We start from the raw sequence: 22769 nt of genomic DNA, 5'->3' as shown, positions 1-22769 counted from the left end.
TCAACATGGTGCCTTTCATCGTGGAGTTTATCTTCCTTCTGTTTGCTCCCTACCCTTCTCTTCACAAGTCCGTTCCCCAGTGCACAGTGCCAGGTGCCATCCAGGAGGGCAGAGCCTCCCAAGGTCGCAGAGCCCTGGTGCCACAGCGGAGGCAGCCTCGAGCAAGGCAGGCACCGCTTTCTCACGTGAGGAGATGAAGCAAACAGCAGCACACGCAGGCCAGCAATCAGGGGCTCAGGCATCTGCTGACCTGGGGTAATCGCCATTGTTTGCTGCAAGCTTCAGGCTCCACATCCTCATAGGCAGTGCTGTGGCCATGAAGTACCAGGGCAGTTCTGGCTGTACTTCTCAGGCATCTGAACTATTCAAAGCATGTTGTTAAATTTTTTTTCTCTCTCTCTTTTAACAATGGAAAAACAGGAAAGAAAAGGAAGCCATCCGAGCTTCTTTAACTGACAGGTAAAAGGAGCCACTCCAGTCTGGTATGTTGAGACGTTCACCGTGGAGGGGAAAGGGTTTCTGAGAGAGCTGAGGATAGAGCAGGAGGGGCACACTGGGCCAGCCTGTGGAGGGCCATTTCCTGGCAACCGAGGATCTGCCATTACCCTCTATTTGCAGAGGCTCTGGAGCACGGCCTGCCTGATTCGCTTCTCAGGAAAGTAACTGCAGAGGTGGATAAACGAGGGAGAGGGTGGCTGTGAAGATGAGAAGCCCAGGATGGGACAGAGGCTGGGGAGAGAGACCGTGAGGGCCCAAACGAAGGCAGAGACATGGGAATGGAGAGAAAAGAGTCACTTCTGACGCGGGAACCCTGAGATTGGGTGACGGACTCTGTAGGTGAAAGGCAGGGAGGACTGTGAGTGCTTTGATGTTGCCGCTTTAAGACCATCGGATGGGCAGCAATACCATGAACTGAAACTGAAAATACAGGTATCAAAGCAGAACTCATAGTAGTAGTAGTTGAGGTGGTGAGTTAATGAGTTAAGTTTTAAGCATATTAGATTGCAGTGTCTGCAGGATAAAGTGGTACAAACGTTAAAAAAAAATGGTTTGGGTTAGAGAAATATGGACTTGAAAGACCTCAGAGGAATGGTGGTGGAAATCCTGGTGGGAAATCACCCAGGGGAAGCGCAGTGAGAAGAAACCAGGATGTTATCCCCATCTCGAGGAGGTACGCAAAGGAGAGGCTGGATGGAGAGGTGGAGGAGGGAGAGCCGGGAAGGTGCAGTTCCCAGGGCCCTGGAGGGAGTCTGGAGAGGCAGGGGGTGTCAACAAGGCCTCTACACGGACATCGCTGTAAACAAGGGTGGAAACAAAAGCCACCAGGCTTGGCAGCTAGGAGGTCACTGGTGACATCAGAGGAAAGTCTGAGTACAGGGGTGGAGCCCACAGTCGGGTTAAGGACTGAGTGGGAGTTGAGCGATGGGAGAGAGTGAGTGCGGACTATTTTAAGAAGTCTGTGCATCACATTTCTAACCCTATCAATGGAATGAAGGGGAGGCAGGGTTGAGAGTTTATTTTTAGGTTGGGGAGACTTGAATGTGTTTTAGGCTGAGAGGCAGGTGCCCCTGAAGAGGCAGGGTTTAGAAGGACAGGAGAGAGGGGAGATAACTGATAGAGAAAGATTCTGTGAGAGTGGGAGGGAGGATGGGGAGGAAGAGAGCTCTGCTGTCACCGTGGGGGCAGGTACCCGGCGGGGCACCAAGACAGGCGCCCCAGGTACAGCTCATTCCTTAGAGCAACAAAATTTTTTCAGCGAGGAGTATTTTTTTTTTTTTTTTTTTTGCGGTACGCGGGCCTCTCACTGCTGTGGCCTCTCCCGTTGCGGAGCACAGGCTCTGGACGCGCAGGCTCAGCGGCCATGGCTCATGGGCCCAGCCGCTCCGCGGCATGTGGGATCTTCCCGGACCGGGGCACGAACCCGTGTCCCCTGCATTGGCAGGCGGACGCTCAACCACTGCGCCACCAGGGAAGCCCAAGCGAGGAGTATTTAATCACTGACGTTGTTTAGAATTGCTGGTACGTGGAGTTAATAAAAAGTAGACCAACTCTGAGTCTGTTTTATTACGGTTTTAAAATTCTCTGCAGACCAGACATCCAATTATTACCTGCACCTCTCATCACGTGGACCCCTCCCAAGGTTGCACCCTTGGAATGCCACTGAAAACACCTCCTCTGAGACGAGAGGTAAAGGTTTATGAGTCACTTTAGAGAAGAGATTCAGTCTTTACGTTTTTTTCTGTGTGCCATGAGATGAAAAGGGATGGCTGAGGAGAGTGGTAAAGGGTTAGAACAGCTACAAAGCATGACTCAGTGCCAGGGACCTGGGCTTCAAGGTGCTAAACAGTCTCAGCCCACCTACAGCCCACAGTGTCATCAGTCATCAGGGAGAGGGAGAAGGCAGCCGTTTTCTCCACCCAACTCCATTCACACCCCCAAAAGAAGGTTAGAATCCGGCAGGGTTTGCTTGGCACGTAGCCAGTGCCTCTGCCTAAGCAAAAAGGCACCAGCAGACTCTCCAGATGCTCTGGCATCAGAAAGTGCTCTTCAGAACCTGAGGAAGGCTGAAGAATTGGACAGGAAAGCCACAATGCAGTTTATCACTTGAGTCATGCTTGCACCCTTGTCATTTTGCATGGGATAAATATGAATTTTGATTAATCTACAGGAAAACTATTTTTCACTAGCAAGAACTAACAAAGAAGACTATGTTTGCATGTTGATTTCTTTGGCCTCTTCCCAGAGCAATCAGCATCAATAACATTGCCTCGCCCAACAGAAGATACACATACATACATATGCATACACACACACATGCACACAGACACGCACACCGTTCCATGAAAGGACATATGAACCCAGTAACCACTCAGGGTTATGCCAAACCAACCAAAGTGAAAGCATCCTTCAAATTTCAAGACACTGCTGAACGAATCCCATTTGGGGACCGCCAGGCACTGTGCTAAAGGATATAGAGTGATAACTTTTTGGAGCAGTTCAGCAGAGGAAATGAGAATTCGGTGCATGGTCAGCATGACTTGCAACAGTTGGTTACTTCGACACAGGTTTCCGTCTGCATCTGAAAACATAAAGAGCAGCTTCTGAGCGAGGCCCCAGAGAGGAATTAGTTACCTGGTGGGACACCTGCCAGCCCCCCATCACTCCCAGTGGAAGGCCAGAGGGCGGGCTCTGCAGGCCCAGCGCCCTGCCCCCACTGACTCTGACACCACACATCCATCCCTCCGTTCTTTGCTTTTCTTTATCCTCCAGCTGCATCCTCCCCAACCCCAAGTGTCCATTTTGAGGCTCATTAACCACGCTGCCAGAAAGGTGGTAGAATCGTGGGGAAAGGATAACATTTGCACTGGTACATGCGAGTCTCTGTTGAAAGCAGAAGCAGATCCAGGCTTTGTGATGCCTAAAAGGCATATAACGGGAGAAGGAGGAAGTCCTTTCTGGGGTCAGAGGGAAAAAAGTTATAGTCTTACCAGATTATTCTTGCAAGTTTTACAAAAACATATGACCATATGAATACATTTCTAGGGCTGTCCCATGGCCTTGGAAGTGGGCTCATGCAAACGAGGGGCCCTGAAATGTAAGCTTCCCTAGTTTTACGGGCAGTGCGCTCTGGATGGGAATAAAGGAGGAAGACTATGGGCAAACATGACTTTTGGAGATTATGGGTGGGTTACAAGTACCCATGATGATTTGTATCAAAGATCATGGCTAGCGCCTTACTTGGGTTTTGCAAATCCTGCTGGTACCACATAACAAGATGCATTCCATACAATGGCATTGGGTGCAAAGATTCCCCCTGGAGTGGTTTTCAAAATCTTTTAACATTTACGGCATGAAGTGTTAGGGGCTGTGCTGGTTATTCACTGCAGATTTAGTCTCTGTCCTTCACCATGGACTGCATCACCAGGCTCCTTGCTAGCCAGCTTCCAGTTGGGTTCAGCCATTGGGATGCATCGGCAAGAGATGGGAGGAGAGAGAAGTAGGTATTTCTTTCTCCTTCCCTCTCTGCTTGGCACTACTTCCCTGTAGCTACAGGTCTCTTCAATGAGTGATCACGCTGCTTGGTCCCTCTTTGAGGGCTCTAGCTCTCACCGGGATCTAATACTATATACTAATCTCCCTTTTGACCCTTTGCTCCTGAGGGTGGTAACGACTTCTGGCTGTTGATAGTCTCTGGGTGCAGCATCTCTTAATTCCACTCTCATCTCTGTAAGTAGGCCCCCATCATTAAAGTGTCTTCACTTAAACAAACCATGTGAATTCTGTTCCCTGCTGGGAACTTGAATGATTCAGGGGAAAATATCTAATGAAAGAATATACATGGATTCTTTTATCATTTGCTAGCTCTTTAAAGCACATTATACAAAAGGGGTTATCATTTTCATTCTTTCCAAGTATACCAAATGGTAAATGAAGGACATAGTGCATTTGGGCTCAGGATTCAGAAGTTCTGGCTCACTCGCAAATGATGAGCTAAAGTCATAGCTCATTGAGAAAATATAAGCAAACGCGACAAGATCGCTCACCTTCCCACCGCCAAATCCACCAATTTACCCGCATTCTATTACTCTTACTGCCTGCCTTCCTCTATTACCATGAAAGGCACTTCACAGGTCAATGCTTCCACTGAGCTCTGGGTCTCCTTTTTCTCAAGGACACTGACACTGTCTTTGTCCACGTTCCCTCCTCCAGTATCAACTTTCCTCTTTCTCTCACCTGGTTTACTTCCACTGGTATTTAAGCACACCCCAGAACCTCCTATTTAAAACGAAATGAAATAAAACAAAACCTGAAACTCTAGGCACCTCTCCATTCTGTTCCCCTTTTCAGCAAAACCTCAGTCATCAATTTCTCATCTCCCATTCCCTTTCATCCATACCATTTTTGACTCCTACCTCTCTTTCTTTTGTTGTTTTTTTGCGGTACGCGGGCCTCTCACTGTTGTGGCCTCTCCCGTTGCGGAGCACAGGCTCCGGACACGCAGGCTCAGAGGCCATGGCTCACGGGCCCAGCCGCTCCGTGGCATGTGGAATCTTCCCAGACCGGGGCACGAACCCGTGTCCCCGGCATCGGCAGGCGGACTCTCAACCACTGCGCCACCAGGGAAGCCCTCTCCTACCTCTCTTATTCCACAAAATCTTTTATTTTCAAGGTGTCCCATCTTTTATTTTCAAGGTCCACATTGCCAAATCCAAGGGTTCATGCCTCTGTCCTCATCTTACTTTATGACTTGAGTTGCATACAACCCAACCCAGCCCAAGCTGACAACTCTCTCCTCCTTCCTGGAGCATTTTCTTCGCTTGGCTTCCACAACATCACACTCTCTCAGCTTCCCTCTCCAGCTCTTGTTCTGTCTCCTCTTCGTTTGCTGAGCTTTTAAATGTTACTGTGCTCTGTGGCTTAGTCCTCCCACTTCTTTTTTTTTCTAAAAATTTTTAGAGTCTAAAACTTTTCAAGTTTTAAATTAAAAAAAATTAACTTCTTTCTTCTAGGTAGGGGAATTCATCTAGTCGTTTGGCGAAAATACCATTGATATGCTCATGACTGCCCAACAGACATCTTCAGCCCTGAGTACCGAATTCTTACGTCCCACATCCTACTTGGCGAATCCACATAGATGTGTAATTTCTGACTTAACTCATACAAACAAAATTCATGACCTCTCCGTCCCCTAATTCACTTCTCCTCCATTTTTCCTCATCTCAGGAAATGGTACCACCAGCCATCCGCTCAGTTACCCAAACAAAAAACCTAGTGGTCATCCTTCATTTCTCATTTTTCCTCGCATCCAATACATTAGCAAGTCTTGATTCTACTTTCAAAATATGCCTCAAACCTCTCCATGTTTCCCCATCCTTGCCATCATGCTGTGTAGCCATTACCACGATGACCTAATTGACCTCCCTGTTTTCACTCTTATCCACTTACCCACAAACTGCTCTTCACACAGCAGCCAGGAGTGAGCTCCTAAAACCCATAAATCAGGTCATGTGCTTAATTCGCTTCAATGGGTTCCATTATACTTGTAATAACACATGGACTCCTTACTACAGCCAACAGAGCTCTACATGTTCTGGCCCCTGTTAACCTCCCAGTTCATTTCATACCATATTACTCCTCTCTATACCACTGTTTATACCTCGAACGCTCCAAGCTTATTCCTACTTTGCATTTGTTATTTCCGTCAGTGTGGCCTTTCTTCCCTTGGCCCATTCATGTCATTTATGTCTCAGTTTCAAGGTCACATCCTCAGAAAGGTCTTCCTTAAACTACTTAAGGTAGCCATGGTCCTGCCTGAGTTTCTTCACAACACTTACCAGTGATCTGAAGTTCTCTTTTTTTATTTGATTTTTATTTTCTGAGTCTCTGCTAGAATATAAGCTTCATGAGACCTGACCTTGTCTGTTTTTTCCACAACCATATCTCTAGGGTCTACAACAGTGCTGATACATGACAGTTACTCATTAAACACTTCTTGAGTAAATGAGTGAACTACACCAAATAGGAGACCCCTTAACTTTTCATGTATCTTTGGATATTGAGTTTGCTTTTTTCATTAGCTATTTCATTAATGATATATAATATACACACATTTTCTTCTTGGCCACAGTTTATAAAAGAAACAAAGTTACAATTTGATAAATCATTTTTAAGAAGTATTCATCTAGCCTGTTATAGTTTTATAAATCGTTCATTACTTATTCTAAGCTTACACTCTGGTGAGGTGGGGTTAGTACTGCTATCTGTTTTCTGGCCCACATAATTTCTGTAATATTTATCTCCTGCCACAAAAATTCTGCATAACAAAACACCCCAAAATTCAGTGCCTGAAAACAGTAATCTTTTTTTTTTTTTCCTCAAGAGTCTGTAAGTTGGCTAGGGGTTGGCTGATACAGGCTGGGCTTTGCTAGGGCTCCTATCCTACATGCCCCCCCAACTTCCCTGGACCAGTGGGCTAGCCAGGGTATGCTCTTCTCATGGTGATGGCAGGGTGCTGTAGGACAACTGGAAATATCCAAGGCCTCTTAGGCCTAGGCTTAGAACTGGCATGCTGTCACTTCTGCTTTATTCTGTTGGCCGAAGAAAGTCACTGCTGAATCTCAAGTCAAAGGGCAGGAACCTCAAAGTCATATGGAAAAGATCGCTGACACAGAGAAGGTAAAATTGGGCGAGGAGGCAATAACACAATCAAATCTACCGCAATTATACGGATGTAAGTTTTCAAGTCAGCATCTGACAATATAGTTTTTATAAGGCACCTTTCCTCACAGAATTTTATAGTAGTGCTTCTATTCCCGTACGTTATGGTACAAAGCAGGAGAAACTGAAATATATTTGTAGGGTATGCATTAGAATGTTCCTGGAGTTATGGACACAGTCGCAGACTTATTCAGTATGAATAAAATCTAAGACTTGCTATCTCAATTGTTCTTTGTGGCTGGCTAGCATCCTTCCATGGATGCTCACATATTAGGGAAAGGGGCTTAGCAGTATCCTGGGTAAGATGAAAACCAAGTCACATACAGAAAGATTCAACGACCCAAATAGGTTTACCATGGAGAAGACTCAGTAGAGATATTAAAATTATCTTCAAATATTTGTAACGTTAACTGTGGGAGAATGTTTAGACTTGTTCTGTGGGGCCACAAATGGCAGAACCAGAGAGGATGAATAGAAAAAGTTATGGGAAAGAGAACTGGGCACAACACGTGGCAGAAAATTCTAACCATTAAGCCTGCCCAACAACGGAAGCATTTGCATCACAGACCTCTGTATTCAAGAGGAGGCTGGGGAGGGACACTTTATTCAATTATTGTAATTGGCATTGAACCTATTCTTTACTGAAGTCCTACTCAATACCAGGGGCTATGCTCAGCACTTTGATGTTATTTCTAATTCTCACAACACCTCTGCAGTGTTGATACTGCTCACAATTTACAGCTGAGGAAATGAAAGCACAGAGAGATTAGGTCGTTTGTTCTAGGTCAAAGAGACAATGGGTGGAGGAGCTCAGGATCTGGCTCCTGGTCTGTTTGATTCCAGATCCCCAGCTCTTTCCAAGACACTGCATGACCATTTGTCAGGCTAGGGAATTCGAGTATTAAATGGGGGAAGGGGGCTAGAGTAGATGAGCTTTAAGATCTCTTCCAGTCCCTAGGGCTACAAGTCTAAGAGACGCCACTGGAATACTGGACTGGAACCAATTAATGCACATTCGAAAGGATAGCTTTTTGCATCTGATGGTTTCTGAAAAACTCTCACGTGCCTTGGCGGATTGATAGTGATCATTCAAGTTGGCTTTAAAATAAGAAGGGTGCTGTGCCTAAGGTTCACAGTCACAGTCATTCTCCACTTTTGCCTCACACCCCCTCTTCCACAGAGTCCTGTGATGGTCCCCCACTACGGCGTGTTAATCCCCACATGCTCTGTGGGAGGGCAGGCTGGCATACGGTAAGGCCAGGAGGGCATCTCTCAGCACCTTGTTTCACAACCCCCTTGTAGGTGCCCCTTCTTCCACAGAACTTCCTGGCATGTTCACTTGCCCTCATTCCCGCCACCACCTCTCCCCAACTCGACCATCGACCTCCCTACAACCTCATCAAGGATGCACTCCCCTCCCGCCCTCATCTCACGGAGCAGCACTTCTCCCTTCTTGAGGGGAAGAGCCACCCTTTGAAAGTCAGATTTCAAAGTGGCTGGTCAAGGGGAATCTACCTTCTAGACTGCTGCATTTTATTTTGATAATTTGATATAATTGCTGTAAGCTGATTTAAACATTTCAGTGAATAATTTAATTTTGTTTGCAGCTTTAGGCTTCTGAAAAATGCAGGGTGTCATACTAAAAATTCTAATAAGTAAAATGTGCAATGCATAATAAAATGTGCATATTTTCTCATTACCATCTGCTTCTCCTTCTACTTCAGGGGGAGACTTCTTTAAAGGGTTGAAACCTCAGTGGGACGTAAATTGCCCATCTTATATACTCCATCACTCAACCTGGGGAGCAATGTGTGCTGCTGGGGAAGTATGCTAGTCAAAGATCCACCCGACCTGTGGACCATTTGCTCTACAGAGCAAACAGAGAAGCCATGTGGAGAGTCATTTCTCCGTGAGCCAGCAGCTGGTTTTCCATCATCAGGCTCAGTGCTGGCGTTAGCTATGCTTCATGGAATCACAGACGCTCACGGTGGAAAAGACTTTAGCTGTCTTCCACCTCAACCTTCTAGCTGTTGCATTACTTCCTCCTAAAGGCATCACAGGTAACTGGCTGACTAGGCTCTACTTACACCCTTCCAACGAGGGGATACGGCTCTCTAACTACTCTGTAGAGCAACTTTCATTCTACTTCAATTAAAAACATTTTATAATTAATCGACTCTGTGCAAGGCACTGTCCTAGGTACCAAAGGAGATATGAAGAGCTATAAGAAAACTCTTGTCTAGTCGGAGAATAAGACACACACCCAACATACTTCATAATATCAGGCAGTCAATGTTAGAAGTGAAACCCGTGGAGATCATGCTGAATGGTGGCGAAGTTCAGGGGAAGGAGAGATCCTATCCAGTCGTGGTGATTCAGGAAGCATCTCTTGCCATCTGCAGTGAGGTGACCCAAAGCTTCAGGATTCAAGAGGCCATCTGGTCTAGACTTCTGTCTCTCAACCTGCCCATAGCCTCTTTTCTTCCTTTCTGTGGTTTAATCTTAAATAAGCTGCTTGTCTCCTAGAGTGATGCCCTGCTCCCTGATGATATGACTCCTGTGAGAACAAACTTGCAAACGGCTGCATTCGAGGCACTGCTTCTTGCTGACAAGGGGTGGGGGCAACTTTCCTACAGTGAAGGCTTGTCTGGGGGATGAGGCAGCAATGACTCGCTGCAAAATGGACATAAAACCTGTCCAACACCAGAGAAACTCCAGTACAGAGTCCCTTCTTCCCCTATGTTTCGGTTTCCATGGAAATCCCTTGATGTGTGAAGGGATTTTGTATGTACCAAAGACAGAATATCAGAAATTGGTATATTGAGGGTAAGCAAGCTATCAGCATTGGGAGGGAATCACACAAAAGAACAGGTGTGTTGAAAACGGGGGCCAGAAAATGGTAATGGGAAAGCTAGTATCAGAAAGCCACGGGCAGGTTTGGATCCAGAGCCTAGAGCAGGGCTGCAGCTGCCAATGTGGGTCAGTATCTCCAGTAACAGGAGAGACTGGATCTAGGCAGAACCTGACAGATACACACAGAGTTCTGAACGCATTACAACACGGCAAATGTTCCAAAGAAATAAACTCTACTTGACAGCAAGACTATTACACTCCTTAGATCCTGTTTGGAGAGTGCAGAAAAATTGACAAGCTGAAAATAAGTTTACTGGTTTGTTGTTTGTTTGTTGGTCTGGTTTTTTAGGGCCAACAGCTGCAGCTGGGGTAGGAAGTGCATGCGAAGAAAGAATGTGGTGACGCACACATACTTTGAACCCTCAGAGCTTTTACTACCTGAGCAGCTTACAACATGTATCGGCAGCACCTTAATCTTTTTTCCAACCAGGAGAAAGCAAGTGATTTGCTAAGGACGGAGTCTCGCTTCACAGGGCAAGCGTGAGAACCCGCGTGGCTGCCACTGGGGGAGCACTGGTAAGAGTTTAAACAACAGCTCTCCTGGGGGGTGAGGGGGACCCTGATTTGTGGTGCATGCAGATTTCTGTGGTATTAATACCCCCACTGTGGCCGATTCCAAGCCACCAATATGAAGTCAGACGGTGGAGCTGGGAGGAGATGCTTGCAGTCAGCCCTCAGCACCACGGGCTGCCGCTCTCATCCACGGACCCGGGGTTGGAAGGGCGGTGCCTGCTCAGCTTCCGTCCTACCTGGCACCTCGTTCCCAGGTGCTCCCAAACCCACTTTCCTCCTCACCTCACTCCTGATCTCATGCCCTCTGGGCCTCGCCTGGTGACTGCTGACCAGTTAACCCTGATGAGCACGTTCCTCGGGGAGGAGGGGAGGACGCATGGGTGGATCCTCTCAGATGTCTGCATAGCAACAGCGACTTCTTGGAGTATTTGGTGCTCTAACCCAAGGAAGAACATTTTAACGTAGGGTGAGAATTCGGGAGAAGGGAAGCTCCCAGCCCTCATAAGTCTAAGCCCCGCTCTGGTTCCCTCTGGGATAACCTGGTATATCAGACCCAGACAAAACGTGTGCGTGCACACACAGCTGTCCTTGAAGCCCCCAGCAGCGGGAGAGCCACTGCTCTCCCTGGATGGGAACGCCTGAGGGCAAGACTTTGTTTTCACAGCACTGAGCCTCAAGGGACAGAACCACCTGGGCTGAGCACCTGAGTCGTACCGCTCTGTGAGCAGCTGGCACCGTGGGCACAGTTTTAAAGAGGAGGACACCGAGGTGTCGTGCGTTGGCCATGGTCTAGGGCTGGTGAGTGGAAGGTCCTGGACAGGATCGGCCCTCTGGCCCCCAGCCCAGGGCTCCTTCCTTGGCATCTACCTCTCCTCGGGGGATTGCTGGGAGGTGAGCTGGGTAAGGCCTAGGTATACTGGGACGAGCTCTGACTTCCAGCTGTGCATGCTACAAGGCTAAACCTCTTACACCCATATCTCTTTTTCTCCCCCAAAAGCCCTACATCCACATACCAACCCTGCCCTTCTCACTGCAGTCACGGTACAGACTAAAAATCTTCCTGGAGACCAGAACCCTTAAACCCACCACTTCTCATGACATCAACACAAAGGCTGTTACTGGCACCATTTAGCTAGGACGACTAGACCCCAGAGAGCCTGTGGCCACGTGGGTGAAAACACCAGTGCCCTGAGAGCTCACAGCCCCTGAGTGGCCCACCTCTCCCTCTTCCTGCAACAGAAGCTCCACTCCCTCAGCCAAACGACGGCAATGGGGACGGTCCTCCCCGCGCACGGCTTTGCTTCCGAAGCGTGAAGCTCTATGTAAAGGATGACCTAGATTTTTTGGATGAGCGACTGCAATCTATAAATGTCTAATCATGCGCACGAATTGCCTAAAGTGAAAAAGAGCTTCCAGCTCTATTGCCTCTGCTGGGCAAGGCCGTGGCCTTCCTTGGGGACTGCAGCCTCCATCCGGACCTGTCACGTCTCAAGAATCAGGGGTCTGAGAAGTCGTGAGGGAAGCTGTCCTCTTCAGTTCTGCAAATTTGACACAGTCCCGAGTGTGGAGGTCAGGGGGCTGGGCCGGCACTAAAAGACAAGGGGAGGGAGGAGGCGTGACGGGTATGGGGTAGGACCGGTGATGGGGTCTGTGACCCGGTGATGGAGTCTGCGACCCAGTGATGGAGTCTGTGACACTGTGATGGAGTCTGCGACCCGATGATGGACTCTGCGACCCTGTGATGGACTCTGGGACGAAGCCATGACCTCAAATTCTAAGAGCCGCTGTTGGAAGGCGGCACCAACTGAACACCCTGGGCAGGTGGCCGCTTCTCCGATGCCCATCTAAGTCCCTGGGAACAATCGAATTGTCCAGCTGGGTAGAGAAGCTGTGATTTGAGTCCTTGGTGAGCTGCTGTCAACGCAGCCTACTTGGCTCACACAGTGACCGTCCCCCGCACAGCACCACAAGAATGTGCCCGGCGGGGGGCGGACAGGCAGCAGGGCCGAGGCTCAGCTTCCCGAGGACATAGAGAGCTGCCCACAGGTGGCTGGAGGGAGGCCAGCGGACCCAAGACAAAGACACAACACAACAGGGAAGGGAATCTGGGGCAGCCCTCCCTCTGCTCTCTCCTTGCTTGCTGGAGCGCGTTCCTATCGCTTCAATCTTGTCTGTTAAATCCTGGGCCTTTTTTTAGCGTATTTGTTGACAGGCTGGATAGGTATTAAGAAGCAGCTCAGGGAACTTTCCAAACACTGACCTAGTGAAATAACACAAGGCCTGTCTGAGACTTACTGGTTAGCCACAAACTCAGCCTTCTTCAGAAAATTTTTCTCCATATTGATTTGATCCTAACAGACCTAGACGCCTAGTTAATCTCGTTCCGGTGCACGACAGGGCTGAAGCAACTGGTGTACGTTGCCATAAAATGGCACTGCCCCCAACGCTGTCTCACCACAAACTGTGCGTCCTTGACTCATAATTCTCTGCAATGAACAGGCCTGGACGAAAAACATCATCACACCAGCATGCATGGTGAAAGGACTGAGTAAAATCTTTCGTAATCAGACAAGTTATTCTGAAAGCCTCCTCGCCCCTTCTTTGCTTGTGGTTAGGATTAGGTTACCTTTGATTAAAGACAGAGAAACGCTCAGTAAACTGGGAAGCACTGTCACGGTGGCGACCTGTTCTTATTTCTCTTGCTGGATTTGGAACACTATTTTGCTCCTGCTAGGCTTTCGTTATTCCAGAGTGGAACAATGATTTTTCATGAAATACTTCATTTTAACCACAACCCAAAGAGGGGCTGCCCACGCTGGTCTGTCACACTGTCCGTGCCCGTGAGACCAGATGTGGTTTCCTGCAAGCATGGTTCCAATCCACGGCAGAGTAAGTAGGGGCCTTCCAAACTTCCTTCCAGTTCTACGTTCTAAGTGCAACCCGCCCCTCGGGCCCTCAAGACAGAAGGATTTCTTTGGGTTTACTGAGGTGCTAGAGAGAAATCTGCATGAGGACCCAGGAATGACTCTGAAAGAGAGAACTTCACAGGTGGGTGAGGAATCTCTTATTCACTGAAGGAAAGAAAAAACTGCCCTCTACTCAGGAGCCAAGAGCAAATAAGAAGGGGTTTCAAAACAGCTCAAGTCATGAACTGGTGCTGGGTCACCATCTTACAGAAATAGCCAAAATGCAACTGAAACTCACAAAGTGGATACCAATCGGAAGATGGGAAGGCCGGGTGCACTATCTGGTGTTCTGCCGGAGGAGATGCAGCATCTGACCGGAACAAGTGAACTACATTCAAAGTCCAGCCTGACTTTCTCTCCCTCTCCCTCTCCCACTGGCGGTCTCTGTTGCTCTCCTGCTGTTAAACATCCATGGAGCGCAGTACCAGGCCCTGTTCCAAGAGGGTCTTCACATGTATTAACTCTATGAGGTAGGTGGTATTGTCATGATAGATGAAGAAACCGAGGTTAAAAAGGGGGTAAGGCAACGTGCCCAAGTTTAGCTAGTAAATGGCAGTCCTGGGATCTGAACCCAGGCTACCAAGCCCTGGGATAGCTCTGTCATTTCCAAGCCTCAATTTGCTCGTTTGCAGAATAAAAGCTTGATAATATCTTGCCTCCATCCCTCCCAGCACAGAGATAATCAGGATATCAGTCAAGATAAGGAAAGCACTTTGATATCTTTTGGGGAGAACAAGGTCCTGCACTAAGTCCAAACCACTGTGATATCTGGTCGACTGGTGGGTCCCAAATATCTAGGCTGCCTGACAGTACAGTAGTCACGTAGCACACGAAACCTCGCGCCACTGCTGAAGTACCAACAACATGCATTTATTAGGGCCTTCTCTCCTCGCACGTTAGCTTATTTGAACCTCACACCAACTCTGCAGGATGGGTATTATTTTTATTATTTTACAGACAAGGAAACGGAGTAAGGTGAGGTGAGCTGCTTAAAGTCGCGTGCGTGGTGAGTGCCTGACCTGAGTCCAGGTCTTTCAACTCAAGCCCGGCGCTTTCCACTGTATCCCACTGCTGCTCATTCTGGGTTGAGAAGATTAAAGGCACATCCTTTCCATCTCAGCTCTGGAGGGTTTCTGGTGCCAGCCTACCTGGGAAGGTACTGAGCATCCCTGGTGCTTGGGTGGGCTAGGCTATTGTGGTGATAGTTGTATTTGTTTTTTCTGTTTTGTAGCAAAAGTGCCTGACCTAAGCTTTGATTGCTGAGGCATCCATTTCAAAGAGGCATCCTTCAAAGACGGCTATCTCTCAAATAAACACACTGCCAGCCACAAGACCACCTCCCCGCACTGAGGCTCCTTGGTTTTAGACATTGTGGTTGCTTTCAATAACTGACCATTGGGCTACTTGTTTTTTCCTCTCCTCATAATTTATAAACTCCTGCCCTTATGTTTTAAATTCACCAATAAAGACTGAGCCCATCAAACATTAGACCCACCCTCGACCCCAATATATTCAGAACCCCTGGCCTGCATGTGCCCTTTCTCTTTCTTTCTTTCTCTCCTCTCTCCCTCCTCCCACCCCAACCTTGCTGTGTGGCCCTAGGTATGCTGTGTAATTTCCAGGTCTTGTAAGCAATAAACTTTTATTTTTTTTCAAAGTTTCCTGAGGGTTATTGCTGAACAGTGTCTTGTAATCATAATAAGAACCATCTCCTTTTGAGACGGGCACAAAAGAGCCCTGCTATAGGCGTTCTAATTTTCGCCACAGCTCTGCAGGGTAGACGTTGCTGTTTCACACATGATGAAACAGACACAAGGGAGGTAAAATTACTCATCCTTACCACTCATTTGTAGTCCCACAGCTAGGAAGTGGCAGGAAGGGACTACAAATCATTGTGCTGGTTATTTTCTCATTCTGAGTCCAGGGCTGTAGTCTCTGGGGTACATTCCAACACCCCCAGTGGATGCCTGCCACCAAAGATAGTACCAAACCCTATACTATATACACCATGTATGTTTTTTCCTATACCAACGAGTGGGTAGAGTCTACGGTGTGGATCTGCTGGACAAAGGGATGATTCATGTCCTGGGCAGGATGAAGCAGGACGGTGTGAGATTTCATCATCATACTCGGAATGCCATGCAATTAAAAAACTAAAAATAGAGTTACCATATGATCCTGCAATCCCACTACATATATCTAGAGAAGACTCGAATTCGAAAAGGTACATGCACCTCACTGTTCATAGCAGCACCATTTACGATAGCCAAGACATGGAAGCAACCTAGATGTCCACTGACAGATGAATGGATAAAGAAGATGTGGGGTGTGTGTGTGTGTGTGTGTGTGTGTGTGTGTACACACACAAATGGAATATTACTTGGCCATAAAAAGAATGAAAGAATGCCATTTGCAGCAACAGGGATGGACCTGGAGATTCTCATACTAAGTGAAGTAAGCCAGACAAAGACAAATATCCTATGATATCACTTATACGTGGAATCTAAAAATTAGTACAAATGAACTTATTTACAAAACAGAAACAGTCTCACAGACATAGAAAACAAACTTATGGTTACCAAAGGGGAAAGGGGAGGAGGGATAAATTAGGAATTTGGGATTAACAGATACACACCACTATATATAAAATAAACAATGAGGATTTACTGTATAGCACAGGGAACTGTACTGAATATTTTGTAATAACCTATAAGGGAAAAGAATCTGAAAAAGTATATATATATACACACACATATATATTTATACACATATATATATACACACACACACATACATACATATATATATACCTGAATCACTTTGCTGTACACCTGAAACTAACATGATATTGTAAATCAACTCTACTTCGATAAAAAAATAAAAATAAAAAAACACAGATTTTAAAATATCCCATAAAAAATAAGAAAATGAAACCTATGAATTATTTACTTCTGGAATTTTCCATTTAATATTTTCAGACTGCAGTTGACCATGGGTAACAAACTTCAGAAAGCAAAGCCTCAGATAAGGGGAGACTGCTCTGTATAAGAACAGATACTGACTAGTAGCCAGTGATAAACACAAAACAGTAGCTGTGCACTTACTGAAAGAGTTAAATGTCTTTGGAAGAAAGATGTATGTAGAAAGGATTTTTATGCCTGAGATGTGAGGGGATGCAAGGAGGTGATGGTAAAGGAATAATCACAGTTTTTAAGAAGAAAGGGTAAAAAGACGAATCAAGAAACTATAAGGACATAAAGCAGGACCTAATGTTCAGGCTCTTCTTTCAATCTGTGTTAATGCCACTGGCATTTAATTCCATTTACAGATCTAGACAGAGCATCCCCTTGACACGGTGACTATCAGAGATTCCCAGGTATCTTTAAGGGTCCTGAAATTTAACGTCATTGTGCAATAGAACAATTCTCCTCAAGTGAGAAAAGCTTAGACTACGGTTCAAAAAGCCTTCCTGGGCTTGCGGTCTAGATAAGAATTGCCAAAATATATCCACTGAAAAACTGACATTTTCAGGACTGAAAGGGTAAAGGGAGATGCCTGAAGAAGCTGATATCCTGAGTTTCTGTGGGATCTAATAGGTTGATGCCAAGATTTCTTCGACTTGTGTCCTCAACTGATCAGCAAGTCCTTGGTCAGCTCTGGAGCCTGCTCTGAGCAGAGTAGGAGGGGGTGCCGAGGGCAGGGCCACCAACCCCACGTGGCACTGAAAATAACACTAAACAGCTGGACACGCCTGAGCACAGCACTTTTCACCTTACACAGTGCTTCCACATGCTTGGTCTCATTTGACCATCACATCCACCTTGTGAGGTGGGTAGGGACACAGTCACTTTGCAGATGAAAAAGGCACAAAAACAGGGCTGATGTTCAGTCTGTTCAAGTGGCATCTGTGTGGACTGATGGGGCCTGTGCCGTGCCAGTTACTAAGTATTTTGAATATCACCCTGGATGAACAACTGGCCCATGGTTAATACCACCACCAGTGGCAGGGATGGTGTTCCAGGCTTGGATGTTCATAACAAGTCCAGGGTCTTTGTTCTAAGAGAGCTGTGCCTAGTAGTGTGGGGAATGCAGAGATAACCAGGGTCCTGTCCCAGCAACTGTCCAGAAGCTGCCGGCTATAATATGGTACAGAACACAGAAGGGCCTGGAGGGAGGTACAAACAAAACACTAAGGCAGTGTGGGGAAAAGGGAAGGCTAGATTTGACTAGAAGAAATGGCTCAACCTTTATGAAGAGGTGGCATGAGGTGGGTCTTGAAGGAGGGGTCAAATATTGACAGACTAAGATGGAGGTAAAGACATTCTGGGTGAGGGAAGAAATGGTTTCTACTCTTGGAGATCAGAGAGTTAAAAGTATATTCAGGAAAGGATGTGAAGTCCAGTTTGGTTTAATTAGAAAGCATTTGTAGACAGGAAGTATGAAAATGCGGATAAGGGTCACAGTGTTGGGGACCTCATATACCAAACTGGGGAGTTGCCCTTACTCAGATCTTTACTTTAAAATGCTGCAAAAGCAGATGGTCTGTCTACAGAAAGGGGAAAGCAGCACCCTCTCACCTAGCAATCTTTTAAAACTGGTTATACCTTACAACCCGAGCCCTAAAGGCTCTTTTCAAGGTCGATCATTTCTAAAGAACCTAGTACCTTATTTTAATTTCTACTTGCATCTTTTCCCTAACTGCATAGCTACTAAGGGAAGGTTACAGAGTGTGTGAGTGTGTGTGTGTATGTGGGCATGTGTGTACACTTACTGCTACAGTGAGATCATATCAGAGCATGAAATAAAGGTTGGTTTTTGCCTAACATGACTAGTTTTGCTGTTATTCAGGACGCTCAGTTACTTGAATTGATTATTTTTCCTCCCACACTTGGTCAGCATTAGTATCTTAACTCTCAGTTTCCTTCCCTGTCAACATCCTTCCCGACTGCTTTAAAAGCCAAGGAGCCATACAGATGGCCATCTATGATTACAAGAGAGCAATGACTCTAGGGCTTCCCCGATCTGTCACAGGGGTGCTGGATCATCCACTTGCAAAAAAATTCAGACCCCAAAATGTACAAGAAGTCAGCAAGGATGGGGCTGAACGTTGGCAAGGCCTTGGCTTCATCTGCTTGCTCAGAGTTTGGTCACAGTGGGTCAATATCATTATTTCATCTTTGGCCTCTCATGTGCACCAGCTGGCACATGTGTCCCTCCCTGATCCATGCTAGCGATTCAGGTAAAATGAGGATGCTGTAGCCAGTCTGAATAGGTATAGAGCAGGCTGTGTAGTAGGAAGCACTTCAATACTTTCCCCACTTAGTGTGTTTTCCCCCTTTACCTCTCACCTTTCCACACACCTGGTCACCTGTGGAAACCATAGGAAAGATCTTCCTGTGTTAAGGTGTTGTAGACTTCAGTATTCCTCTGGTCATATTTGTATAATAATTGTCACTCTGAGAGGAGATAACATTATGAAAAAAAATTCACAATTGGTAAATTTGGGGGCTTTAGTGGGTGATTTTTTTTTTCTTTCTCTAGTGAGGTGGTCTTAATTTAATGGAGAGTTTCAGGAGAAAAAAATCAAAGGTTTTCTATCCTAGGGTGCATATGTTCAGGCTTACCCAGAAGTAAATGAACATATTAAACCTGACTGACTTTTCAAGACCTGCTGGTTAGCTTAAAAATAAGACGAGACAAAAAATAAACCGAACAACCTCCCCCCCAAATAGATCCCAAGGCTTTATCTCATACCTATTGCATCAAAATATTCAAGGATGGACACGGAATTTGTATTTTTAAAAATCTCTCCAATGATATGATGGTCAGTCAAGTTTGATTAGCCTGCTTTAGACCACTTAGTTTATTCCTTGCCCTGGGGTGGGTCTATAAGCTACTAAATGACCTCATGAAGACATCTCCAATTTCAGAAATCAGTGGTGAGGTCTTTCAGTCGTTTTCAGGGCTAGACACAAGGGAAGTACTTAACAAATAGGTGATTTGGTGCCAACGTTACAGACTCCTGGGTGGGGACTCATGCAGCACAATCAGAAGCCCATCAGAAAGCAATGTGGGCTGAGCCAGGGGACCATGATCAAAGGTAACTGATCTGGGCCACAGGGGGTTTCCCGTTGTACATTAGTAAAGCTCCCCTCTCCCTCGGGCCTGCACAGCCATATTCTGAGGGGATAGTTTATCCCTGAAGCCGGCGACCAGGGTCCTTCACGCTCTCCAACGTAAAGATGTCAGTTCTCCCGGGGCCTTCACAGGCTCTGCTGATTAAGGGTCTTTGCCTCTGGTGTCTGGGAAGTCTTCTCTCTCCCCTCTTCCCTGGAACCCTGGGAAGTGTCCACGGGGGCCTATCGCTTTCCAGCCATTAATGAAGGGGCACCGAAAGCTCAATCCCAGGGATGACCCTGCTGTACTTTGTCTGGCCAGGGGCATTTTATCCAGGATATGAAAACATATCATTTTCCCTTTCCCACCATCCAACTCTTGGGCCTTTTACCACTCACAGTATTTCTGCCAGAGAGAGGAACCAGAAGGGGATTGAACATTAGTCATTTTATAGTATTTCAGCAACTCTGGTAAAACAACTGGAACAGACTCACAAGTATGATTAAAATGAAATGTGTGGGATCTTGGTAAATTTCAATGAACCCCTCTTCTACAATGGTCTCATGAATTAACTTTCAAGTAGTCTGCCATTTCACCTCTGTAGTTCGTGGGGTGTTACAAAGAGTATTTCACCAGCAGCAGGTCAACTGATTAAATAAGGATGTTCTTGGCAGGGTTTTATTTATCTCCCCACCCCTGCCCAGTGATCATCAGAAGGGGGCTCTGGTTTCTGAGTCACTAGACATTTGTCCCTCAGATCTTGGCCCTCACATATTTGATCACACAGAATCACAGAGGAACCCAAAGGATTAAACCAGAGATGAAACAAAAGTTAGTCATCTTCACTTGCTATCTGGTAGGCCTTGAAAATCTTGGCTTTACCTTCTAGCAAGCTCTACCACATGGGAGTAGATTGTGAAAAGATGTCCTCTCACTTAAAGTTCCTACAGAAGAAATTTCTACCAGTTTTCTGCTAGCCAGTTTTGGTGTTTGGTTTTTGAAAAAAAATTTTCTATCTTACTGAGGTACAGTGGAAAGCACAAATTTTAACATATAGTTTGATGTCTTCTGACAAATACATACATCCTTATAACCCAAACCCTCTCAAGATTTAGCATATTTCTATGACCCAGTAAGTTCCCTTATCTTCCCAGTCAGTTCCTCCAACTCAGCCCGCCATAAAGCCATTTTTCTTATTTTTTTTAAATCATAAATTAGTTTTACCTATTTTAGAACTTCATATATTGGAATCATACAGTATGTATTTTTGTGTGTAATGCTTCTTTCATGAAGCAAAACACTTTTGAGATTAACCAATGTTGACTACATCAGCAGTGCATTCCTTTTTATTGATGAGTAGGTATTCCACTGTATACACAGCATATTGTTTATTCTTTCTGATGTTGAGTGATGTTTGGGTTGTTTCCAGTTTTGGATCTGTATGGCAAAAGCTGCTATGGACATTCTTGTATAAGTCTTATCATGGGCATGTTTTCCTTCCTCCTGTATAAGTGCCTAGGAGTACAACTGATGGGACACAGGGTGGGTGTATATTTATAAGAAACTGCTAAACAGTTTTCCAAAGTGATTATATCATTTTACAATCCCATTCATAATGTTTAAGAGTTCGAGATGCTCCACATCCTCACCAACAGCTGGTGCTGTCAGTCTTCTGATTTTATTGTTTCCATTTATCTGTTGAGTTACTCTTCTGTTTACCTTCCTCTGAGTCCTTCAACATATTTATAATAGCTGTTTTAAATTCCCTAGTTACTAATTCCAACATCTGTGTCAACTCTGAGTCTATTTCTCTTAACTTTTTTTCCTTCTGGTTATGGGTCACATTTTCCTGCTTTTTAAAATGTCTTGTAATTTTATATTACATGCTGGGCATTGTGGATACAATGTTTAGAATTTGGATCATGTTAATTTATAGACACATTTAATTTACTGGAGCTTTAAACTCATCCTGTCAAGGCCTGGATTTAGGCTTTGTTAGGGTGGCTCAAGAGTACCTCTTATTCTAGGGTTCTAGTACTCCTATTCCTGTGGTGTGGTCTTTTTCATGTCTCAGCTGAATGCCTCAGGTGTTATATCTTTCCATTCTGGCTGGTTCCAAACTGCAATATTTCCCAGACTATAAGACTTCCTCTGACTCACAGACCCCCAGTAACAATTTGGTGGCATGGAGTCTTACCATATTTGTACACAGTTTAGCACTTGGCCAAAGACAAGAGATCCCTTCTTTCCAATACCCTAATCCACAAATTCCAGCCATCCCAGAAGCCCTGAACGCAAACTCTGTTTCCTCTGCCAGGTAAGATGCTGCTCTCTGAGTTCTAGTCCTCTGTACAACAATTTGTATAGTGCCAGGAGAAAGCCAAGATAAGTTTTGAGGTTACCTTATATCTTTTCATTTTATCCATAATCACAAGTCTGTCCTGTTTTCTAATACCTAAAAATAGTTGCTTCAGACTTCCCTGGTGGTCCAGTGGGTAAGACTCTGCACTCTCAATGCAGGGGGTCCGGGTTCGATCTCTGGTGGGGGAACGAGATCCCACATGCCTGCTGCAACTAAGAAGTCCACATGCCACAACTAAGAGTCCACGTGCCGCAACTAAGAAATCCGCAAGCTGCAACTAAGAAGTCCGCATGCCCCAACTAAAGGTCCCACACGCCGCAACTAAGCCCGGCTCAACCAAAATAAATAAATAAATTTTAAAAATGCATGTTAAAAAAATAGTTGCTTCACATGTTATGTCCAGTTTCATAGTTGTTTACAGCAGAAAAATAATTCCAATACCCAATAATCTATCATGGCCAGAACTGGGAGTTCGTGTTTTGATATTTAATATGTGTATAAATGGGAAGTCCATTTACTCTGTATCTGTGCTCTGGGAGGACATATACATACTAACTCTTCTATGCATAACATTATCAAGACATACATACGCTTAACACTGTTAAGACTAAGAAGAAAGAAAAAACCACTAATTTGTCGTCTTTTCAGGTGCTGCCATCTTATATCCTCATAGATTTTAT

General features: G+C 45.7%; 1 protein-coding gene and 1 long non-coding RNA gene across 8 annotated transcripts in view; one reads left to right on the top strand and one right to left on the bottom strand.

Moving 5' to 3' along the window:
* Window positions 1-22769, bottom strand: part of RASGRP1 (RAS guanyl releasing protein 1) — an 86918-nt gene that overhangs the window by 44304 nt on the left and 19845 nt on the right. For all 6 annotated transcript variants that reach the window (XR_016392132.1, XM_089907387.1, XM_022587508.3 and 3 more), the window contains exon 3: window positions 2974-3079. Coding sequence is in view for 5 of the 6 variants with exons in the window: in XM_089907387.1 (XP_089763513.1) it covers window positions 2974-3079 (106 nt within the window). In the remaining variant the exon portion in view is untranslated. The remainder of the gene's footprint in view (window positions 1-2973; window positions 3080-22769) is intronic.
* LOC149750223 (uncharacterized) lies at window positions 10045-15452 on the top strand. 2 transcript variants are annotated; one of them, XR_016392133.1, is made up of 3 exons: window positions 10045-10647; window positions 11309-14080; window positions 14842-15452. It is a non-coding gene; the product is annotated as an uncharacterized LOC149750223 (long non-coding RNA). The 2 variants fall into 2 exon arrangements; XR_016392134.1 differs by having other exon boundaries at window positions 11309-11442; window positions 14842-15448.

This window comes from Delphinapterus leucas, chromosome 2, assembly GCF_059928025.1.
Source record: "Delphinapterus leucas isolate spDelLeu-1000000601 "Yukka" chromosome 2, BTC_Dleu_Yukka2, whole genome shotgun sequence".
In the NCBI taxonomy this organism is placed as follows: domain Eukaryota; kingdom Metazoa; phylum Chordata; class Mammalia; order Artiodactyla; family Monodontidae; genus Delphinapterus; species Delphinapterus leucas.
This window is presented reverse-complemented; position numbering and strand designations above follow the sequence as displayed.